This window comes from Pteropus alecto, unplaced genomic scaffold (assembly GCF_000325575.1).
Source record: "Pteropus alecto unplaced genomic scaffold, ASM32557v1 scaffold7, whole genome shotgun sequence".
Lineage (NCBI taxonomy): Eukaryota > Metazoa > Chordata > Mammalia > Chiroptera > Pteropodidae > Pteropus > Pteropus alecto.
Genome location: NW_006494614.1, coordinates 55,250,800 through 55,269,015, shown reverse-complemented (window position 1 = coordinate 55,269,015; position 18,216 = coordinate 55,250,800). Strand labels below are relative to the sequence as shown.

The following is an 18,216-nucleotide window of genomic DNA, read 5'->3' as shown; positions in this document are numbered from 1 at the left end:
CTCAAGTCCAATTCAATGCCACAAACTATTATTGAGTGACTACAAAAACCACAGAACTAAGGCACCAAGTTGGGCTTAATGATGCAGAGTTATGCAGTGCAGTGGAATAGCATAAGGCTGGTCTCTCCAACCAGGATGAAATGAGAATTCCTCCCCCTGGCCTCTCTCCCTGTACTAGGGGAGGAGCCCATCCTAAAGGACAAGGCCCGGGAATGCCTTCACAGGTGCATTGTAACTGGGCAGGGATCTGCAGTGGACCGGTGGTCTCTTAGGGATTAATGGGAGCTCTCAGCCAGCTCAAGCAGGAAGACCCTCTTCTGCCTCCTCTGTCCCTATGGCAGGTGCTGTCCCCAGGAGCCTTTCATGTTGCACCTGGTTCCCCCACCACTACCGCCAGGAGAGGAATGGGTTGTTTATAAAGAGTAGGCATCCCCACTACCCCCCTTTTCCCTGTAGGTGTTGCCGCCATCGCAGGAGCCTTCACGGAGCAGATTCTGAGGGACATGGCCTCCTTCCACGAGCGCCCTATCATCTTTGCCCTGAGCAACCCCACCAGCAAGGCCGAGTGCACGGCTGAGAAGTGCTACCGGGTCACTGAGGTCAGCGGGGAATCCTTCCTTCCCCAGGCTGAGCAGACATAGTAACAATAGCTACGAGTAACCCTATGAGGGTGAAAAAATCTCCACATTGCTGATGAGCAAACAGGTTCAGAAAAATGGAGTAACTTGCCCAAGGGCACAGGGCTAATAAGGATTGGAGCTGGCCCTCATACCCAGGTCTGACTCCAAAGCCCAAGCTCTTACCCTTGCACATACTGCTCGAGGTCCCCTGATAACACAGAGCTTTGACCAGAACCCAGGCGCAGGCATACCTGTCATGTCCTGGGTTGGCCCTCCCAGGAGGTCACAGGTGAAAAGTTGCACTCTCACCTTCCAGCGGTTTCTTGGCTACCAGGTGACTCAGTGGAGCTAAGTTTTCTGGTCAGATGAACAAGTGCAATGTACTCAGCACGATGCTGAGCATTTGGGAGAGGATGAAGAAGGGTCCAACATCTGGGAGATGAGACTAGGTCACCATTACTGCCCCAAACCGATCTCCAAGCTCCATCTCCGATTTCCTTCCTGCCTCCAGGGCCGAGGGATCTTCGCCAGTGGAAGTCCTTTTAAGAGCGTGACTCTGGAAGATGGCAGGATCTTCATTCCGGGGCAGGGAAACAACGCCTACGTGTTCCCTGGAGTGGCTCTGGGAGTCATCGCCGGCGGGATCCGGCACATCCCGGACGAGATCTTCCTCCTGACAGCAGAGGTATTGCTGTCCCTGCTCCTTCACATGCACCCAAAGGAGCCTGTGATCTACCCCAGGGTTCACACTGGGCCCCTAAAGATTCCTCCTCTCATCTCTTCTATCCACTTGCCCCCAATTCTGGCAATGGATCCCCAAAGTGCTTGAACCTAAAGCTTCTCTCAAAATCACTTCAAGGCTTGAACTCCTCTCAAAATACACAGAGGGTTTTTAAGAGGGATGGGAAATAGTCAATGGCAGGGGTGTTAGCAGGGGGCACTAGCAGCGAGTACTACTCCCTGCTTCCCAGCACTGCCCATCTAGAGGCCTAGAAGAGAGGCCATCATAGTCATCTGAAAATGGGCTTGTGGACCATGACAGGCAATGGATTCTTCCAGCCACTGGTCTTGGCCATGTCACCATGGTAATTGCTGGCAGAATAAGCCCCAGTAGGGCAGCTTTCTGTAAGGAAAGGGATTGGTGACATCTCTGGTTTGCCTGTTCTAGGCACCCAGATCTTGAGCACAGATATGGAGGTGTGGGAGTGCACCTGCTCCAGCTATCTCAAGCTCCCAGAAGGGTCCTTGACTGGACATGATGAAAACAATGAAAGAATTCATTAAGAATGATAGCCCATGTTCACAATGATGGTTATTAATAATAACAGATAATAAGACTTTCATCAAGTGCTTACTAAATGGCAGGCACTTGACATTAAACCTCACTCTGAGGCATAGAAATGTCTCTGTTGGGAGGTTAAACTAACAAAACTATATACAAATATTAAATATATTTATCCTCAATGAGCTTCTAAGGTTCTACTGTGATTTCTAATATTCATCTGCATTCTCCCCTCACCATGGCACTGGTGGGAGCCGCAAACCAGCAAGACACAGGAAAGGCTTCCACGCAGCTCTGTCCAGCCCGCTTCTATGAGTCCTACCAGGACCTGCCTCATGTACCAGCTTCCTTTTACTACATCTTGGTCGTTGAGTACCAGCTCTGCAACACCATGCAGATAATGTCTCCTGGAGGTTTTTCAGCCTACCCCAGACTATGTGCACACTGGCTATGGCTTTGTGCCGTGGTTCTCTGTCCCTTTTGTCTAAATATTCTGGGTTTGTATTTTTCTCACTGCTATATAGTTAGTGGTGGCGGTGTCTGTCCTATGGCCACGGGCAAAGTTGTTTAAAACTCCCGTTGGTAGGGTAGAGCCACTTCCTGCTTGGAGTCAGCCTGAAAGCAAATTCGCCCATTGTGCAGAACCATGGTTGCTAGAGCCTTTCTATGTAGCCCCCAGAGACATCTACACCCTCTCCCCCGCCTCTCTCCCTGTGCGTGGGACGGTTCAGCCCCATCGTTATAAGAACAGTGTCCGTCAGTTACACAGGAACCTCTCCTCAATCTACTTATTAATCACCTGCTATGAGCAGGACAAGGTCCCACCCCTCTAGGAGCCGACATTCTGGTCTTCAAGGCCTGACAAGTTATATTTCTAAAAAGAGTACTTTTAGTTAAGACAATTTAAGTTGAATGTTTTTCCTATGGAAAAAAAAAATAATGTGTTTTAGATTTACACACACAAATGCATTTCGCCCTGACAGCTCTGTAAAATAAGTATAGTGATTATCCCTGTCATAGACAAGGAAAGTGAGGCACAGAAAGTTTAAGTAACTTGCTCAAAGTCACTGGGCATATGAGTGGCCATGCCAGGGTGACCCCTGGCAATGTGACTCCAAGCTGCAGCAGAGCATGACCAGTGCCCAACATCTTAGAAGTGACCACACATACATGATGTTTCTCTTCACTCTGCTGTTTAATCTTTCCGGATGCAGATCTAGCCATGGAGATCCTCCTCCCCTCTAATCAGTCCCTATTCTATATGGCCACAAAGAGAACCCTTCCAAACCCAGAGCAAGCCAAGGCTCTGTCCTCACTTCAGACCTTTGTGTGGCTCCTCGGTGCTTTAAGGATAAAGTCCAAATTTTTTCACATGGTTTCCCATACAAGGCACTTCCATCACCAGGCCTTTCTTTCCTCTCCAGCCTCACTTTTAGCCTCTCCCTACCATCAACCTATCCAATGTTGTTTTTTAATCTCGTTCTCTCTTCTCTCACTGCCAATAATTTGCATGTTCTATTCTCCCTCCCCTTTTCGAGTAATTCGGATTTTACCCTTCAGGCCTTAGCTTATATCACTTCTTCCGGGGGGCCTTTCCTGTAAATGGCAGACTGGGCCCTGCATCCTTTATGTCTGTATGTTTCCTCTCCTTGCTTTCATCTCATTATAATTGTTATAATTTTAATTTCCACTGACACCAGTCTCCAGGAGGGAAAAGACTGTATAGCTTCTCCACAGTGGATCCTGAGCACCTAGCACAGAACCTGGCACATCATAGAGCTCAGCGAATGTTTGACTGAATGAAAAGGAGAGGTGGGGAGGCCCGCTTCCCTAACGTCTGCCAAACTCTGAGGCGAGACCAGCTCCTTTATCTTGCCCATTCTGGGACACGCAGTTCTCAGAGAGCACTATGGCTTTTCCCAAATTTAAATTTGACACCAGAAGTCCTTGTGGGAGTAGATTAAGAGCCACCACATCAAAGAGGCTGTTCTGCAGGGCTGGCTGAGCAGCAGTGCCGGAGGTGGGAGGATGCGGCTTGCAGTGGGGAGCTGGCCCTCAGAGACAGGCTCTGGAGGAGGAGGGAAGATATGGGAGGCACTGTTCTCGGGATGATGCGCTTTGGGCATTGATTCATATAAAGCATAAGGTCCATTTGTGATGTCACTTACTGAAGAAGGAGACTTTCCTCAGTTTAGAACCAAGGCTGAAAAGGAGTTCAAGGAACCCTAAACACAGAGTGACAAGATGGTCTTGATGGGCACCCAGGATGTTACTAAGCACGTGGGAGAGGCTAGAACTCAGGAGGTGAGGGACTCAGGGATCTATACACAACAGGCTAGACCAGCTAAGGGGGTATCCCAGAGTCTGCTTTGCAAGCCACAAGATTATTCATCTTGGTCTTAGTGATTTTCCTTTAGCATTCAGAGAGCCTCAGCCAGTCTCATGGTACAGAAAGGATGTGTCCTTGCTTAAGCCCAAGCTTTAAACTCCCCTGGAACCACGTGTTAGCAGAGACAACAGTGAGAACTGCAGAGACTGGCCATCGACAAGGGGTGAAGGGAGTCTCTGGTTTAATGGTTTGGGCTTGTTTTGGGAAGGCAGAAACTGAGGTTTTCTTCTTGGTTCTTTCTCTCCAGCAAATTGCCCAAGAGGTCTCTGAGCAGCATCTGTCCCAGGGGAGACTGTACCCACCCCTCGGCACCATCCGAGATGTGTCTCTGAGAATCGCCATCAAGGTAAGGGGCACCCTACCCCCTGTAATATGGGTACTGAGGCTCTTCGACTCTCTGTGACTTGAGGAGGGCTGAGGGCGTGGCCGCTGTGGCGACATCCTGAGCATCTTTGGCTGCACTGCATACAACCCAGAGATTGGGTGACAAACTCCTGCCTGCAGCTCAAGCCCCACCCACAACGCCCACTCAGGCTACTTCTGGGAATGATCCTAGCTTTCCCCTCAAGCACCAGGCAGAAAGGTCATCAAAGTCCATAGCTTTGTGGACCGGAATGTGGGTGGAATTTTTATTTAATGAATCATAAGTGTCCATTGATACAGAAAGGTCAGCTTACATAGCACCATGGGAGAGCTCAAGCTGTGGGGTCCTGGCTCTGCCAGACAGCAGCGGAGTCACCTGGGTCCTTCCCTGCACGTCCCTTAGTTTCCTCTTTTTCCAAAGGGCCAGTAATTCCTCTCTCCTAGAGTTCTGGAGAAGATTAAAAGAGAACAACAAGAAAGCTCCACACTCAGTGCCTTTTTGGCCAGAGTAGATGCTTATTCCTCTCCTTTCTCTTAGAATGTTTGGGCCGTGGGGTGATCATGTTCATGGACTAGTCTGAGGAAAAATGTCACCCTAGAGACCATGCAGAGATGATGGGTTTTCAAAGAATCAGAACATGTTGTAATAAAGACTGGCCCAACATTGGTAACTATTGAATCTGGATGATGACTACATGACGGTTTATTATAGTATTATTTCCATTAGTGTGTATGTGTGTGTGTATATATGTATATGTATGTATGTATGTGTGTGTGTGTGTGTCTATATATATGCACATATATATATAAAACACATTTTCTATAATCAGTGTTTAGAATAATTTCAGAAAATGCATTGCACAGTAGCACTCGCTTCCCATGAGTTGTTCAGTGCAGGATCCAGAATCAGCCCTCAAGACCAACAGTTCAGCTCCCCCTTGTCCAGTTCCTGCCTTTTGGGGATATTTAGATTCATGCTCTTCTGAAGCCAAATCTAGTACCCAGAGAACAAAGTCCAGGCTGGTCTTTCAGTTCAACCCACATTTGGAGGGGGGCAATATCAGGCACTGAACACTTGCCTCTTATCTAACTATACCCTCGCACCACTCTAGAGAAAGGTCTCATGCCCCCCTTTACAGAGGAGTAAGCTGAGGTTCAGCAAAGATAATGTCACTCCTGAGGACCCACAGACAGTTGGAAGCAGAGGCAAACTTTAGTCTGAGAGCTCTCGACCCTGGCCCAGTGTTTATTCCACTGTGTTATAGCTTCCTATCTGGGCAAAAGGCTCAACGTTCTTCCTATCCAGTAGCTTCATGGGCCACAGCTCATGAGAGGCACATGTCTGGTTCTGCAGGGTAGGTTCCCTCCCACAGGCTCCCAAGCAAGGGCCCTTAGGCAGGTTCCTCCTCGGGTCCGGTTCCTCAGCCAAACATGTTTTTCCCTAGGTTCTCGACTTCGCGTACAAACACAACCTAGCCTCCTACTACCCAGAGCCCAAGGACAAGGAGGCTTTTGTAAGATCCCTGGTCTACACTCCAGAATATGATTCCTTTACATTGGACAGCTACGCTTGGCCCAAGGATGCCATGAATGTTCAGACGGTCTGATGCAGTCTCAAAGGCTGGTGTGGGGCAAGACGAAGCCCAGAGTAACACTGGCAATATAAATGGATTCCAAAATGGCCATCCTTGTCACTGTGTTTTTCCTTTGAACTTTCTGGTGTGAGGCATACAGTGAATGAGTGCTTTATCCCTGAAGGCCCTGAGTACACTTTTCTATAACCCTCATCTGACTTCCTTCCCAAGAACTTCATCTTTTAACTGCCAACTATTGGCTAGCCCTGGTGGGAAATCTAGAATCCTGCCTAGAACCTTGCCTCTCAGGGCACATGGGCTAGTGAAGGAGATGAGATATGGACATGATTCATTTTGCCACAAAGGAGAAAATGGTAAGTCCATGAAAAAAAGGACAGGTAAAGGTCAAGGGTGCTCAGAGAAGAGAGAGGATACTTCCTATGAGGACATAAGATAAGGCTTCAGGGGGAGCAGTGTTTGCACCGGGTCCCAGAGTGAAGGATAGGGAGGAGTCATGGGGAAATGAGGAATGTGAAGGCAGCCACTGGCCAAAAAGCGTGGTTTAATCCCTGTTGGAGGACTACACACCCTCCAAGTCTCAGATGGGTGCGGAGACTGAGTCACTGGAGGCAGCTTAGTAACAGCCAGAAATGGTCACTGCCCTTTGGGTTGCTGAGAATTAGACATTCTTTTTTGGTTATTACTAAAAGGAAAACCAGAGGAACGTGGGTGGGGAGGGTCAGCAAGCCAAGGGATGAGGAGGAAGAGAGGCAGTGAGAGAAAGAGCACCGTGGGGAATTCTAGGAGAGACTTCATTTCTTCTTCCTGGCTTTGGGACACACTCACTTTCACCCTTCACTCTCTGAAATAATTCATCAAATGAAAGCAATTTTCTCATAGAATGGTGTCAGTCTGTCTCTCCTGGGTGTTTCTTAGACCAAGTTCAACCATAGGTAGACTTCCTTCCCTCGTGTCTAACAGAGTCTACAATGGGGTGGGGGGTGAGCCTGTGGCCCTTGCAATCAAAGACTTGCTAAATTGCTAAAACCTATCAGGATGGCAGCTTCCAACCTCTAATTTCATTGTATAACACAGAAAACAATAAGCCATGCTTAGGGACCTACTGCTGCCCGCCCCAGCTGCCAGCTCAGCCTCAAGATCCCCACTGCCCACAATGAGTAGGTCCTACATGGCCACCTCTCACTGGTGGACTATGGGATCCTAGAAGAGTAATTAGCAGAGATACCACTCACTCCTTGCCCAGGTCTTATCCTTCTAATACCTGCTTCCTTGGTGCTGATGCTCAGCTAAGAATATCCTGAGAAAACATCCCTGTTCTATAATTCCTGGGCTCTTAGAGGATGAGAAACTCTTTAGAAGAGAGTCTGAAGAGTGAAGTTGCACTCTGAACACCAGGGGACCTTTTATACAATCTTTTCTATATCTTGTCCCACAACTTCCCCTGTACCCCAACGATACTTCCTTTATACTCAATGTAATAGAAAAGAAAAATAGTAGAGAAAATTCATGAAACAGAAACAGGTTCTTTAAAGAGATCAACTAAATCAACAAACTTTAGCTATACTGCCCAAGACAAAAAGAAGATACAAATTACATTTCCTTTGTCCAATCACACTGAACATCTGCCTGTCACTAAACATCTGCACTTCCAGGCCTGTGCTGCTGTACATGCAACTGACTCCATGAAGGAAAGGATTAATAATTAAAAGAGGAATCAACAACCGGAAAAAAATGAGAAATTTCCAATTATTTGAAAATTAAGTAATACATTTCTAAATAACCCATAGTTCAAAGAAGAAATCACGAGGTAAATTATATGTATTGAATTGAGTGAAAAAAAAATCAGAATTAATGTAACGTACTTAAAGCAGTGCTTAGAGGGAAATTTTATAGTTTTGAATCAGGAAAGAAAAGTCTCAAAGCAGTAACATAAGCTTCCTCAAGAAACTAAAAAAAAGAAAAGCAAACAAAATCCAAAGTGAGCAAAAACTAAAGCAGAAATCCCATAACAAGTATAGAAATTGAATTTAAAATTTAAAATCTCCCCCCACCAAAAAAAACCAAAAAACAAAAAAACAAAAAACCCTATGCCCAGATGTCTTCATTGGTGAATTTTATCAAATATTTAAAGTAGAAACAATACCAATCCTTCACAAACTCTTTCAGAAAATAGAGGAGGAAACACTTCCCAAGTCGTTTTGTGATACTGGTATTACCTTGGTATCAAACCCAAATAAAGACAACACAAGAAGAGAAAACTATAGACAAATATCCTTCATGAATATAAATGCAAAATTAACAAAATATTAGCAACCAAATTCATCAATATAAATGGATTACACAAAGTGAGCAAGTGTAATTTGTCCCAGGAATGTAAAGTTGTTTTAACATTTAAAAATTTGTCAAGGTAATATATGATATTAACAGAATGAAAGAAAAACTGCAAGATTATGTCAATGGATATAGAAAAAGCATTTGAAAAAAAATGCAACACCCATTTACGATAGGACTGTCAACAAACCAGGAATAGGCAAGAACATCCTCGACCTTATGAAGAACCAAAGACTAACATCATACTCAATGGTGAAAGAATGAATACTTTCTCCTTAGGATCTGAAACAAGGCAAAAATGTTGTTTTTACCACTTCTAGTAACATGGGAGGGTCTAGCCATTTCAATAAAGAAAGAAAAAGAAATGAAAGTCATCCAGATTGGAAAGGAAGAGTAAAATTGCCTTTATTCACAGATGGCATAATCCTGTAGAGAATAAAATAGTGCTTCTCTGTCTCTGTCTCTGTCTCTCTCTCTCTCTCCCCCTCCCCCCACTCCCACCAATAAATGAGTTAGAAAGGTTATAGGATGCGAAATCAATATACAAAACTCAATCGTATTTTTACACACTAGCAGCAAAAAATCTAGAAATAAAATTAAAACAATTTTATTCACAATAATATTCCAAAAAAATACTTAGACATTTAAGAAGTATAAGTCTTGTACACTGAAAACTAGAAATTGAAGATATAAATGAGAGTGTTTCATGTTCATGGACTTAAAGACTAATATTGTTAAGACTTCAATTATCTCCAAATTACCTATGAATTCAACATTATACCTCTCAAAATCCTTGCAGGCCTTTTTTGTAAAAATCAACAGACTGATTCTAAAATTTATATGGTAATGCAAAGGACCTAGAATAGCCATTTTTTTTTTAAATAACCAAGTATGCTAACCAATTCCAAAACCTACTATTATAAAGCTATATCGATTGATACTGTGTTGTCATGTCAATCGATGGAACAGAATTGAGAATTCATGAATAAGTGCTTACATTTATGGTAAACTGATTTCTCATCAAAGCTCTCAAGATAATTCAATGGGGTAAAAGATAGTCTTTTGAACATATGATGCTGGAACAACTGGATATCCACATGCAAAAAAAATAATAATTTAGACATTTACTTCACACCATACACAAAAAATTAACTCAAAATGGAGCACAGACCTAAATGTAAGAGCTAAAACCATAAAACTTCTAGAAGAAAATATAGCAGAAAAATCTTTGTGACCGAATTCTTAGACACATTTTAAGAGCATGATTCATTTAAAAAATTGATAAATTGTACTTCATCAAATTTAAACTTTTTGCCCTTTGAAATACACCATTAAGAGAAAAAAAAAAGATAAGCAATAGGCTGGGAGAAAATATTTGCAAATTATGTATCTGAAAACAGTGTTGGATCCAAAATACATGAAGTTTTCAATTCAGCAAAAACTCAGTTGAAAAACGAGGCAAAATATTTGAATCGACTGTTACTGAAAAAGATATGTGAATGCTAACAAGCACTGGAGAAGATGCTTAACATCATTAGTTATATGGAAAATAAACCACAATGAGATATCACTTCACACTCACCAGAATGGCTATAATAAAAAAGACAAGACAATAAGTGTTGATGAGGGTTGGAATCTCTTCTTCTAGCAAGACTTTGTCTCCTTAGCACTATGAGATTAAGGGAGATTTCCATTTGTCTTTTAAAAATCTTCATTCTAACTCCCCAGACCCTCATATAGCCCCAGAACTCAGCAAGTGTCATTTAGAAGAGTAGATGCTGTGGTTGCACTACCTAGATCCCTTTACATCTGCAACACTCATTCCCCCAGCTGCCAGGGGTATCATCATCTGAAGACTCCATAAGTGCATCCCTCCTTGAGAACTGCACTTGACTGAAAGATGACGCTGCATCCAAGGGACATCCCCAGGGACAGCCTGCACCCAACGACTGGTTGATTCAAGTTCAAAGGCCCAACCCCCTTACCTCTATTGGGGACATTCCTAAATGGTCATCCCAGCTTCAGAACTTCATACAAGATAGGCTGAGGCCACTGTTGCAACTATATGTATCACCACTCAACTTCTTCTGCCATTTCCTGGTTCTCTTGCTTCCACGAATTTTGTTGAGATGACTCTCCAGTAAACCTCCAAATGCAAATTCCAGGTTCAGTATTTGTTTCCTGAGGAACTCAACTTGCAATAGGCCAAGAGGAAACTCGCCAAGCTTCTCAGTTTTCCAGCCTGTTGCACCAGCCCCACATGGCCACCAAAGCATTGCTGGGTTTCTCTTTCCCCCTGCATGAACCAAGCCTGAGCCTTAGTCCAAGTCCAGAATCAGGAAATATTACCAGAGAACAAAATGGCCACTCGCCCCAGCAGGCCTACTCCCTCTCCGGAATTCCTATTCACCTCGTCCTTGTTGCTTTCACAGCTCTCACGTCTTTAAACATATGTATTATTCTGGTTGGTGCAAGGGTGTTGGGCTGCCATGATCTACTACACCGTACCTGGAAATGGAAGTCTCTAGACAGATTTTCAAAATTCCAAGTCTGTGGGTATTAATTTTTTTCCTAATCTAATTGAATTGTAATCAGAAAAGTTATTTGTATTATTCAAATATTTTAAAATCTGCTGAAATTTTTATGGTCAAATATATAGTCAAATTCAATAAAATATTTCAGGTATTGATGAAAAAAATATAGATCCTTCCTGTTGTTCATGGAATCAAGTTTATTGTTTTGTCCAAATCTATATCTGATTTGTTTCTGAAAGGAAACTAAAATTTCCCACCACTATGGTAAACGTTTTCCTTGTAGTTCTCTCCATATTTGTTTTATATATTTTGGAACAATTGAAACTTGAAATATTGATTTTGTCTATCTCTAGTCATGCCTTTGCTTCTTTTACTAAAATTAGCATAGCCGTACCGTCTTGCTTAGATAAAGTTTCTCTCACAATTCATTATTTAAGTATTTAAGCTCTTATACTAACTGGTGAATGGTGGACAGAGACATTATCTATCCTGCAGAAATGTATTTCCAGACAGAATGAATATATAGTTAAACTAACATTAATACATATTGCCATTTTATAAATTATATAATAAAACAAACTACCAAGTATCCAAATGTAAAATTACATAGTTCAAAAAGCATATACAATATTAGATGTCTGATCAATTTATTGGTAGAAACCTACTTCTTTTTTGGTTTGGAAGACAAGAAAAAAATATCATACTTGAAACAAAAATAGGAGTTAACAAACAACTTCTAATAGGTATGACAAAGAATTCTTAGATTTTCATAAATTTTATAATTTAAAAATGTTTTAGCTATAAAGCATCTCTACCTTTAAAAAATGTTTATTAAATAAAAGGACCTAGTCTATATATTCTACACAAGACAAAGGCAACATTTTGCTAGAAGTATTTCATAGCCTCATCCTATTCTGTTTTCAAGCCCTCCTCTCTAAGTTGCATCCCAGGTGTGAACATTAAATCAACTGTGAGGCTTTTTTGTCTGAAGACAATACACACATGTGCTTCTGTACAATGTGTACTTTACATGAATTTTCAACCAGACATTTGTAATTTTTTTCAAAATGGTGGTTTTCATAACAGCACAAAATGAGATTTATAGAAAGACGTTAAATAATCACCATTAGTTTTGGTAAGAATCTAACAAAATCAACTGTTGCACAAACATGCTGTATACTGGTATACATGTGAGGTGGTAAACATAAAGTAGACATACAAGGAGAAGGAATAAACTACATATGGTTTACAGTGCTGTCCACAATTCCTAAGATTTTAATTCTGTATGGTACTAAAAATATAGAAGTATTGTGCTGAGTATTTTGGCATCTAATCTCTTGATTTCTTACATATTGTTTCTGGCATGGGATTAGTAGTAAACCAAACATAGAGGTTGTAATTCTGATGTTGGCTAATATGTATGATACACTAAGTCCTGTCTCAGGTTCCACTCCTAAGGCAACAGCATCAGGCAGCCAAGTTTTATTGAATGCAACATTTGTTTCTATGACCGCTGGAGTCTTTGAAGTGCAGCCGCATCTTAGAACGATATTTCTCCAAATACAAAAGTTGCTTGCTGTTAAAAGTTCCACACCGTTTTTGTCATATAAACGGTACTACATCTTCATTTTTCATTCCACCTTTGATTAAGGCTAGAGCAACAAGCATTGAAGTTCTCCCCAGACCTACAACACAGTAAACAGCAATACAACAACCAGGTTCTTCACGAAATTTGATGTTTACAAGATTTAACCAATCATCAACAATCTGGTTAGACGGTGATGAACCATTATTAAAAAGCCAATCCAGAACCTGGATGCCTTCTTTCTCCACAAGAGCAGTATCATAAGTTGCTTCACACACTTTTACTATTGTGGTAACGCCATATTTCTTAAGTTCCTCTATAAATTTGTTTAAGGTTGCACTGGTTGGATTGTGTGCAATAAGAAATCTCATGTTCCTGTATGCGACTTCCACAGGGGCTGAGTGGTTCATTGGAACCATATTAATTTAGTTAAAAAACACGCAATACAGTTATGGAAAAAAAAATTTTTTAATTTTGAATACGGAAAAGATGTAAAGAAACTGAAGTCTACTCCAACATACTCCTCCCAAATTTCTCAATGGTTTGAATATGAAATTGGGAGTAATAGGAAATGAAATGAACCTCCTAACAAGAAGCAACCCTTCGGTACAGTAATACTGAGTCAATGGAAAGGAGGTGCACCGACGTTTACCCCACCTAGGTCAGAATCTAGTAAAAAGCTCTGATGATTTCAATTCTGCACGTCTGCATCCAGAAAACCGTTCTTATGGGGGCTTCTTGGTGTAGTAGTAATGAATTTCTACAGTTCACTGGTCCTCATAAAGGTCATGCTGTGCCTGGCAGTAATCTCCAGGGCTCTTTAGAAACTCCACAAATGCATGACCAAGAACACCACAGAAAGAAGTTTGTTTACTCATTAAAGATCGTGGCCTAATCATACAGCTGGTCCTGCGGGGGCAACACAGGTACTGGCAGTGGCTGCAGAGCAGGGAGCGGTAGTGGTCGTCGCGGAGCAGCGGCGATGGCGGGACACCGAGCTTAACCATGCGCCAGCCTCAAGGGATCCAATGCGCAGGCGCTGAGGCAAGCTTGCATCACGAGCCTTCTCTTTTATATCGAGGTGATGTGCGCTCCGCCTCACCAATCGTGGGGGGTGGGAGAGGCAGAACTAAAAAGCGAGGGTGGGAGCCTGGCCCCCCACAAGAATCACCTTGGCTAAATCCTGTGTGAACCTGTTGACCAAGGAGGAAGTGCTGGAACCTGAGCATCCTCCTCGCCCAACATTAGAGAACAAAAGGGCCAAACAGGGACATGGGAGTGGGGATGGTAGGAGATAAAGTCTGGAAGAGGTTAAAGAGAGACATGGGAGTGGGCTAAGACCAGAGGGGAAGGGAATAGTGGAAGAAGAATCCCATCCATTGACTCTGGCCTATCTTTTTCCATTGGCTTCGTGTTTTAGCTATATCTCTTTCAAACAACATATTACTAGGCTTTATTTCAATCCAGTTTGACAAACTTCGTCTTTTACCTGAAGAATTTGGTCCATTTACCTTACATTATTCTATTATTTTACATTACATTGTGTTATTTTATTACTATATTTGCATGTTTTTGCTCTCATTTTGTGCAATTTGTCATACTTCTGTATTTCTTTTTTATTCTGTCTTGATTGCTTTTGGATTGGGGTTTTTCCTCCTATAAATCCATTATTTTCCCTCTACTGTTTTGGAAATTTGTAACTGTGCTTGAAACTTCTTAGCAGTATTATAGATTAGACACTGTTTTAAATCTAAATGGCTTTCATAAATTTGATACAACCCGATGAATTAGGTACTAGTATTTCCATACACACACACACACACACACACACACAAAACCTTAGGCACAGAAAAGTTCTTTGCCCAAGGTCACACAGCTAGCAAATGGCAGGGCTGGGATTTGAATCATGTAATTCTCTAAAGTCTACCTCCAATACATATGGCCTATTATATACCTTATTTCTATTCTTTCAATACTTAAATAGCTTAGAAAAAGTCAAACATTCAAAATCTTTTCCTACCTCTTGAATGAACTCAACAAGCTTTAACTTTTAATTTTGACAAGAATTTTTAATCTATAAAATACATTGTTTTTTAAAAAAAATCGATGTTTGTTTCAATTTGCCAAATATGTCATCAGTTTCTTTGCTCACTATTCCTTCTTGCATCTCTACCCTTTCATTATCCTCCTTAATCCTTTAGGAGAGCCCTTTAGCTCCTCGTATATAACCATTTTTGATAAATATTTTATATAATCTTAAAAATATGCATTTTTCTCATTGTTGGAAAATTCATTTCTTATTGTTAGTAGACTTTTTTCCCTTTGGTTTTTTTAATAAGTGTGTGTTTGTTTGCTTGTTTTTTCCTAAAAATCTTTTATTTAGCTTTCATTCTTAATAGTTTTGCTGGGTATACAATTCTACACTGACATTTTCTCAGCCCTTTCAAGATATTCCTTGTCTTCAGGTTTCCCCTCTAATAGCTATAGAATTTTCTAAAATGTCTAGGCTTTGTTTCCTGACCTTTGCATAGCTCATAACAATAAAGCCCTATTTCTTCCTTCTTTCCTCTTCCTTCCCTCTTTAACTCTTCCTTTTTTATTCCTTCATTTCTTATTTAATAACTCAGTCCACTAGATGGGGCAGAGCAAGGTAATTGTCTGTGCAGTAGGTAGATATGCAGAAGATAACAGTATAAGGAGGAGGGAGAAAGGCATTCAAGCAAGGGTGGAGGCCTGGTGCAGGCTGTCAGAGCCCAAACAGAGTAGAGGGGACATATATATGGAAGATGGCAGTCTTGATCAGAGATTACATAACGGATTACCCAGTAATACACTGAGGATAATCAGAATCGAGTTTCTCACTGTCAGACAGGAGTTACAAATATAGAAAGGGAAAAAAATAGAATTTCGAATTGGAATTGGTTGTACTTGTGTGAACTCATAATTTTTAATATATATATAGCTATATAGAGGGGTGTGTGTGTGTGTGTGTGTGTGTGTGTGTGTGTGTGTGTGTGAATTCCCTTGCTTTACCTGCAGAGAGCAGAGAGGGCCTGAAGCAATGACATCACATAGTAATGAGAACAACAAGCAATCAGATCAAGGTTTCTTAATACAGTTCTTCATGAAAGGAAACCATGTCTCCTTGGAGAAATAGCTGATTCCAGAGCTAGGGCAAGAAAAGCACAAGAGTAGCCTAAAACATCTTGTTATGGCATAAAATAAGGAAGTGTTCAAAGAATAATAAGAATGTGACAAAAGGACATAGAACACAGACCAAAGGAGGCTAAAGAGACCTGACATCTGAATGTAAAGTGATATCCTGAATAGGATCTTGGAACCAAAAACAGGACATTAGGGAAACACTAAAATTTGAATAAAGTGTGAAGTTTAGTAAATGGTGAATAAAGTGTGAAGTTTAGTTAATGGTGAAGTACCACTATTGATTCCTTAGTTGTGACAAATGTATCACAGAAATGTAAGATGTTAACAATGGGGGAAACTGGGTGAAGAGTATACAGAAAACTCTCTAAAACCATTCTAAGATTAATTATTTAAAGCAAAACAGAAAACATAGAAGCCACACCGAAGGGCTACCACTGGCCACAAATTGTATACCAATGATAGGAATGGATTAAAACTCACTGAATAAAATATAAATCCTAAAATCTGTACTAATATAAATAAATAGGGAGAAGCAAACAAGCAGAAATCAATTAATGGAGGAATTGTTGGTTTCACATGACGCGGAATTTTTAAAAGTCTGTATTTAGCAATCATCATCACAATTATTCACCTAGCAAAGAAACATCAGTAGATGCTGAAACTGATGGATGCAAATTGATAAAGAATGGGAAATGTATTTCAGAAGTACCTACCGCAAAAAAGCTCACAAAAGAAAAAAAAAATAACTTTATAGTAGTAAACCTGCAGGCATCACTTAATCAAATGATTAACGTTGACATGATCAATAATGGGATAAACTGAATTGTGTACGTTGATGGGATGGAGTACAAGGAACATAGCATCACATCTGTGATATTCCTGCCCCCCCCCCAAAAAAAATTACGGGAATTTTATCAGGAGGAAAAAATCAGACAGCTCCAAATGGAAGGACCAAAATCTTACAAAGTGTCAGCCATGAAAGTCAAGTAAAGGTTAAGAGCTGTTCTAAGTTGAAGATGATTAAGGAGATAATGGCAACTTAATATAACAGAAAAGGACATTATTGGGACAATTGGCAAGATTTGAACTGAGACTGAATTACATGAGTATAACGAATCTGTCAAATTTTTTTATTTTGTTGGTTATTTTGTGGTTTTATGAGAATATCCTTATTTGTAAGGCACTATACTGTAAGTATGCAGAAATGATAGGGCCTATGTCACCAACTTGCTCTTAACTTAGTTCCAGGGGAGTTGGGGGCATGGAGGGTGGGAGTGGTATTTTTACTATTCTTGAATCTTCTAAGTTTGAAATTATTTCAAAATAAAAATTTATCTTTAGCATTAATTTAAAAGGCATAGATCATTGGTAATTAGTTGCTGCTTGCTTCTCTGGATTCTTACTCCCATTTTGTGTTGCCTCTGGAGACTTATCTTATAGCTTTACATTTTTTAAAGATTTAAAAAATATCTTAGCTAGCATCGTTTGGTATTTTATAGCTCCATTCCTCCCCCACAAAAAATTTCAGGATATGGCAGACCGTTTTCCACTATGATCCATTTTCCCTATGTTTAGTACTAGCAGTCTTTGAGTATTTCACTAGACATATAGCCACTAAGCTAGAGATTTCATTTCCCAAGCTTCCTTGCAGTGTGGTGTAGCCAGGTGATTCAATTCCAGATAATGGGACATGGGGAGAAATAATGGTGTCACTTCCAGGTTATATTCTTAAAAGGAAAAAAAAAAAAAAGCACACTTGCTCTCCTGCCCTTTTCTTCCTATTTGTTAATTGGTAAATGATGAGAAGTGGAGCAGCTGACTTGACCCAGTGGTAGAACCACAGGAGAAGGTAGTAGAGCCGCCCCCCATCTTGGACTATTTACCTTTTGACAGTTTCTTGAGAGAAAAATGCACTTCTGTCTCGGTTAAAGCACTGTTATTTGGTCTCTGTTAAAGCCTTATGCTAACTAATAAAGTTTAAATGAAAGGCCTGAGGTGCCATCTGATTTAGGCAAAAGGTGAAAGGAGGAAGGATAAAGACTCAAAACCATGAGAGATTTTCAGTGCTGGCCAAGACAGAGCAAGCCCACTATAGCATTTCTCTCCAACTGACTGTAACTGAACAGAAAATAAAAAGCAACTACCTGTGGTCTCTGAAAAGTAAACAATAGCAGGGTGACTGGGTAAGGAAGTCAAAACTTAAAGAATGACTAGCATAGTGATGAATTTACTGGCAAAGTTACTCCTCTTCTGGCTTTGACCTGAGGATAATCTGAGATGGAGAACTATGCAGACAGCATAAACTGAAGAGAAATCCCCACTTTCTCATCAGATAACTAGGAAAAGGGGCCC

The 18,216-nt window shown here is 41.2% G+C and overlaps 2 protein-coding genes across 2 annotated transcripts in view; one reads left to right on the top strand and one right to left on the bottom strand.

Moving 5' to 3' along the window:
• Positions 1 to 6,411, top strand: part of ME3 (malic enzyme 3) — a 179,900-nt gene extending 173,489 nt beyond the window's left edge. Inside the window, exons 12-15 of the mRNA XM_015600223.2 lie at positions 457 to 599; positions 1,132 to 1,305; positions 4,539 to 4,637; positions 6,100 to 6,411. Of these exons, the coding sequence (XP_015455709.1) occupies positions 457 to 599; positions 1,132 to 1,305; positions 4,539 to 4,637; positions 6,100 to 6,261 (578 nt within the window). The 3' untranslated portion in view covers positions 6,262 to 6,411. The remainder of the gene's footprint in view (positions 1 to 456; positions 600 to 1,131; positions 1,306 to 4,538; positions 4,638 to 6,099) is intronic.
• Positions 6,412 to 12,596: 6,185 nt separating this feature from the next.
• On the bottom strand, positions 12,597 to 13,109 carry LOC102892239 (protein tyrosine phosphatase type IVA 1-like). The gene is made up of 2 exons (XM_006926694.2): positions 12,790 to 13,109; positions 12,597 to 12,714 (listed from the first exon to the last, which is right to left on the bottom strand). Exons 1-2 carry the CDS (start codon positions 13,107 to 13,109, stop codon positions 12,597 to 12,599), a joined length of 438 nt encoding a protein of 145 aa, XP_006926756.2.
• Positions 13,110 to 18,216: the final 5,107 nt, after the last annotated feature.

Excerpts from the sequence above, each read along its gene's own strand:
- LOC102892239 (XM_006926694.2), bottom strand. The coding sequence starts at position 13,109 with ATGAACCACTCAGCCCCTGTGGAAGTCGCATACAGGAACATGAGATTT. Across the intron at positions 12,715-12,789 it reads TGTGTTGTAGGTCTGGGGAG|AAAACGGTGTGGAACTTTTA; the intron begins AACTTCAATGCT and ends GTTTATATGACA.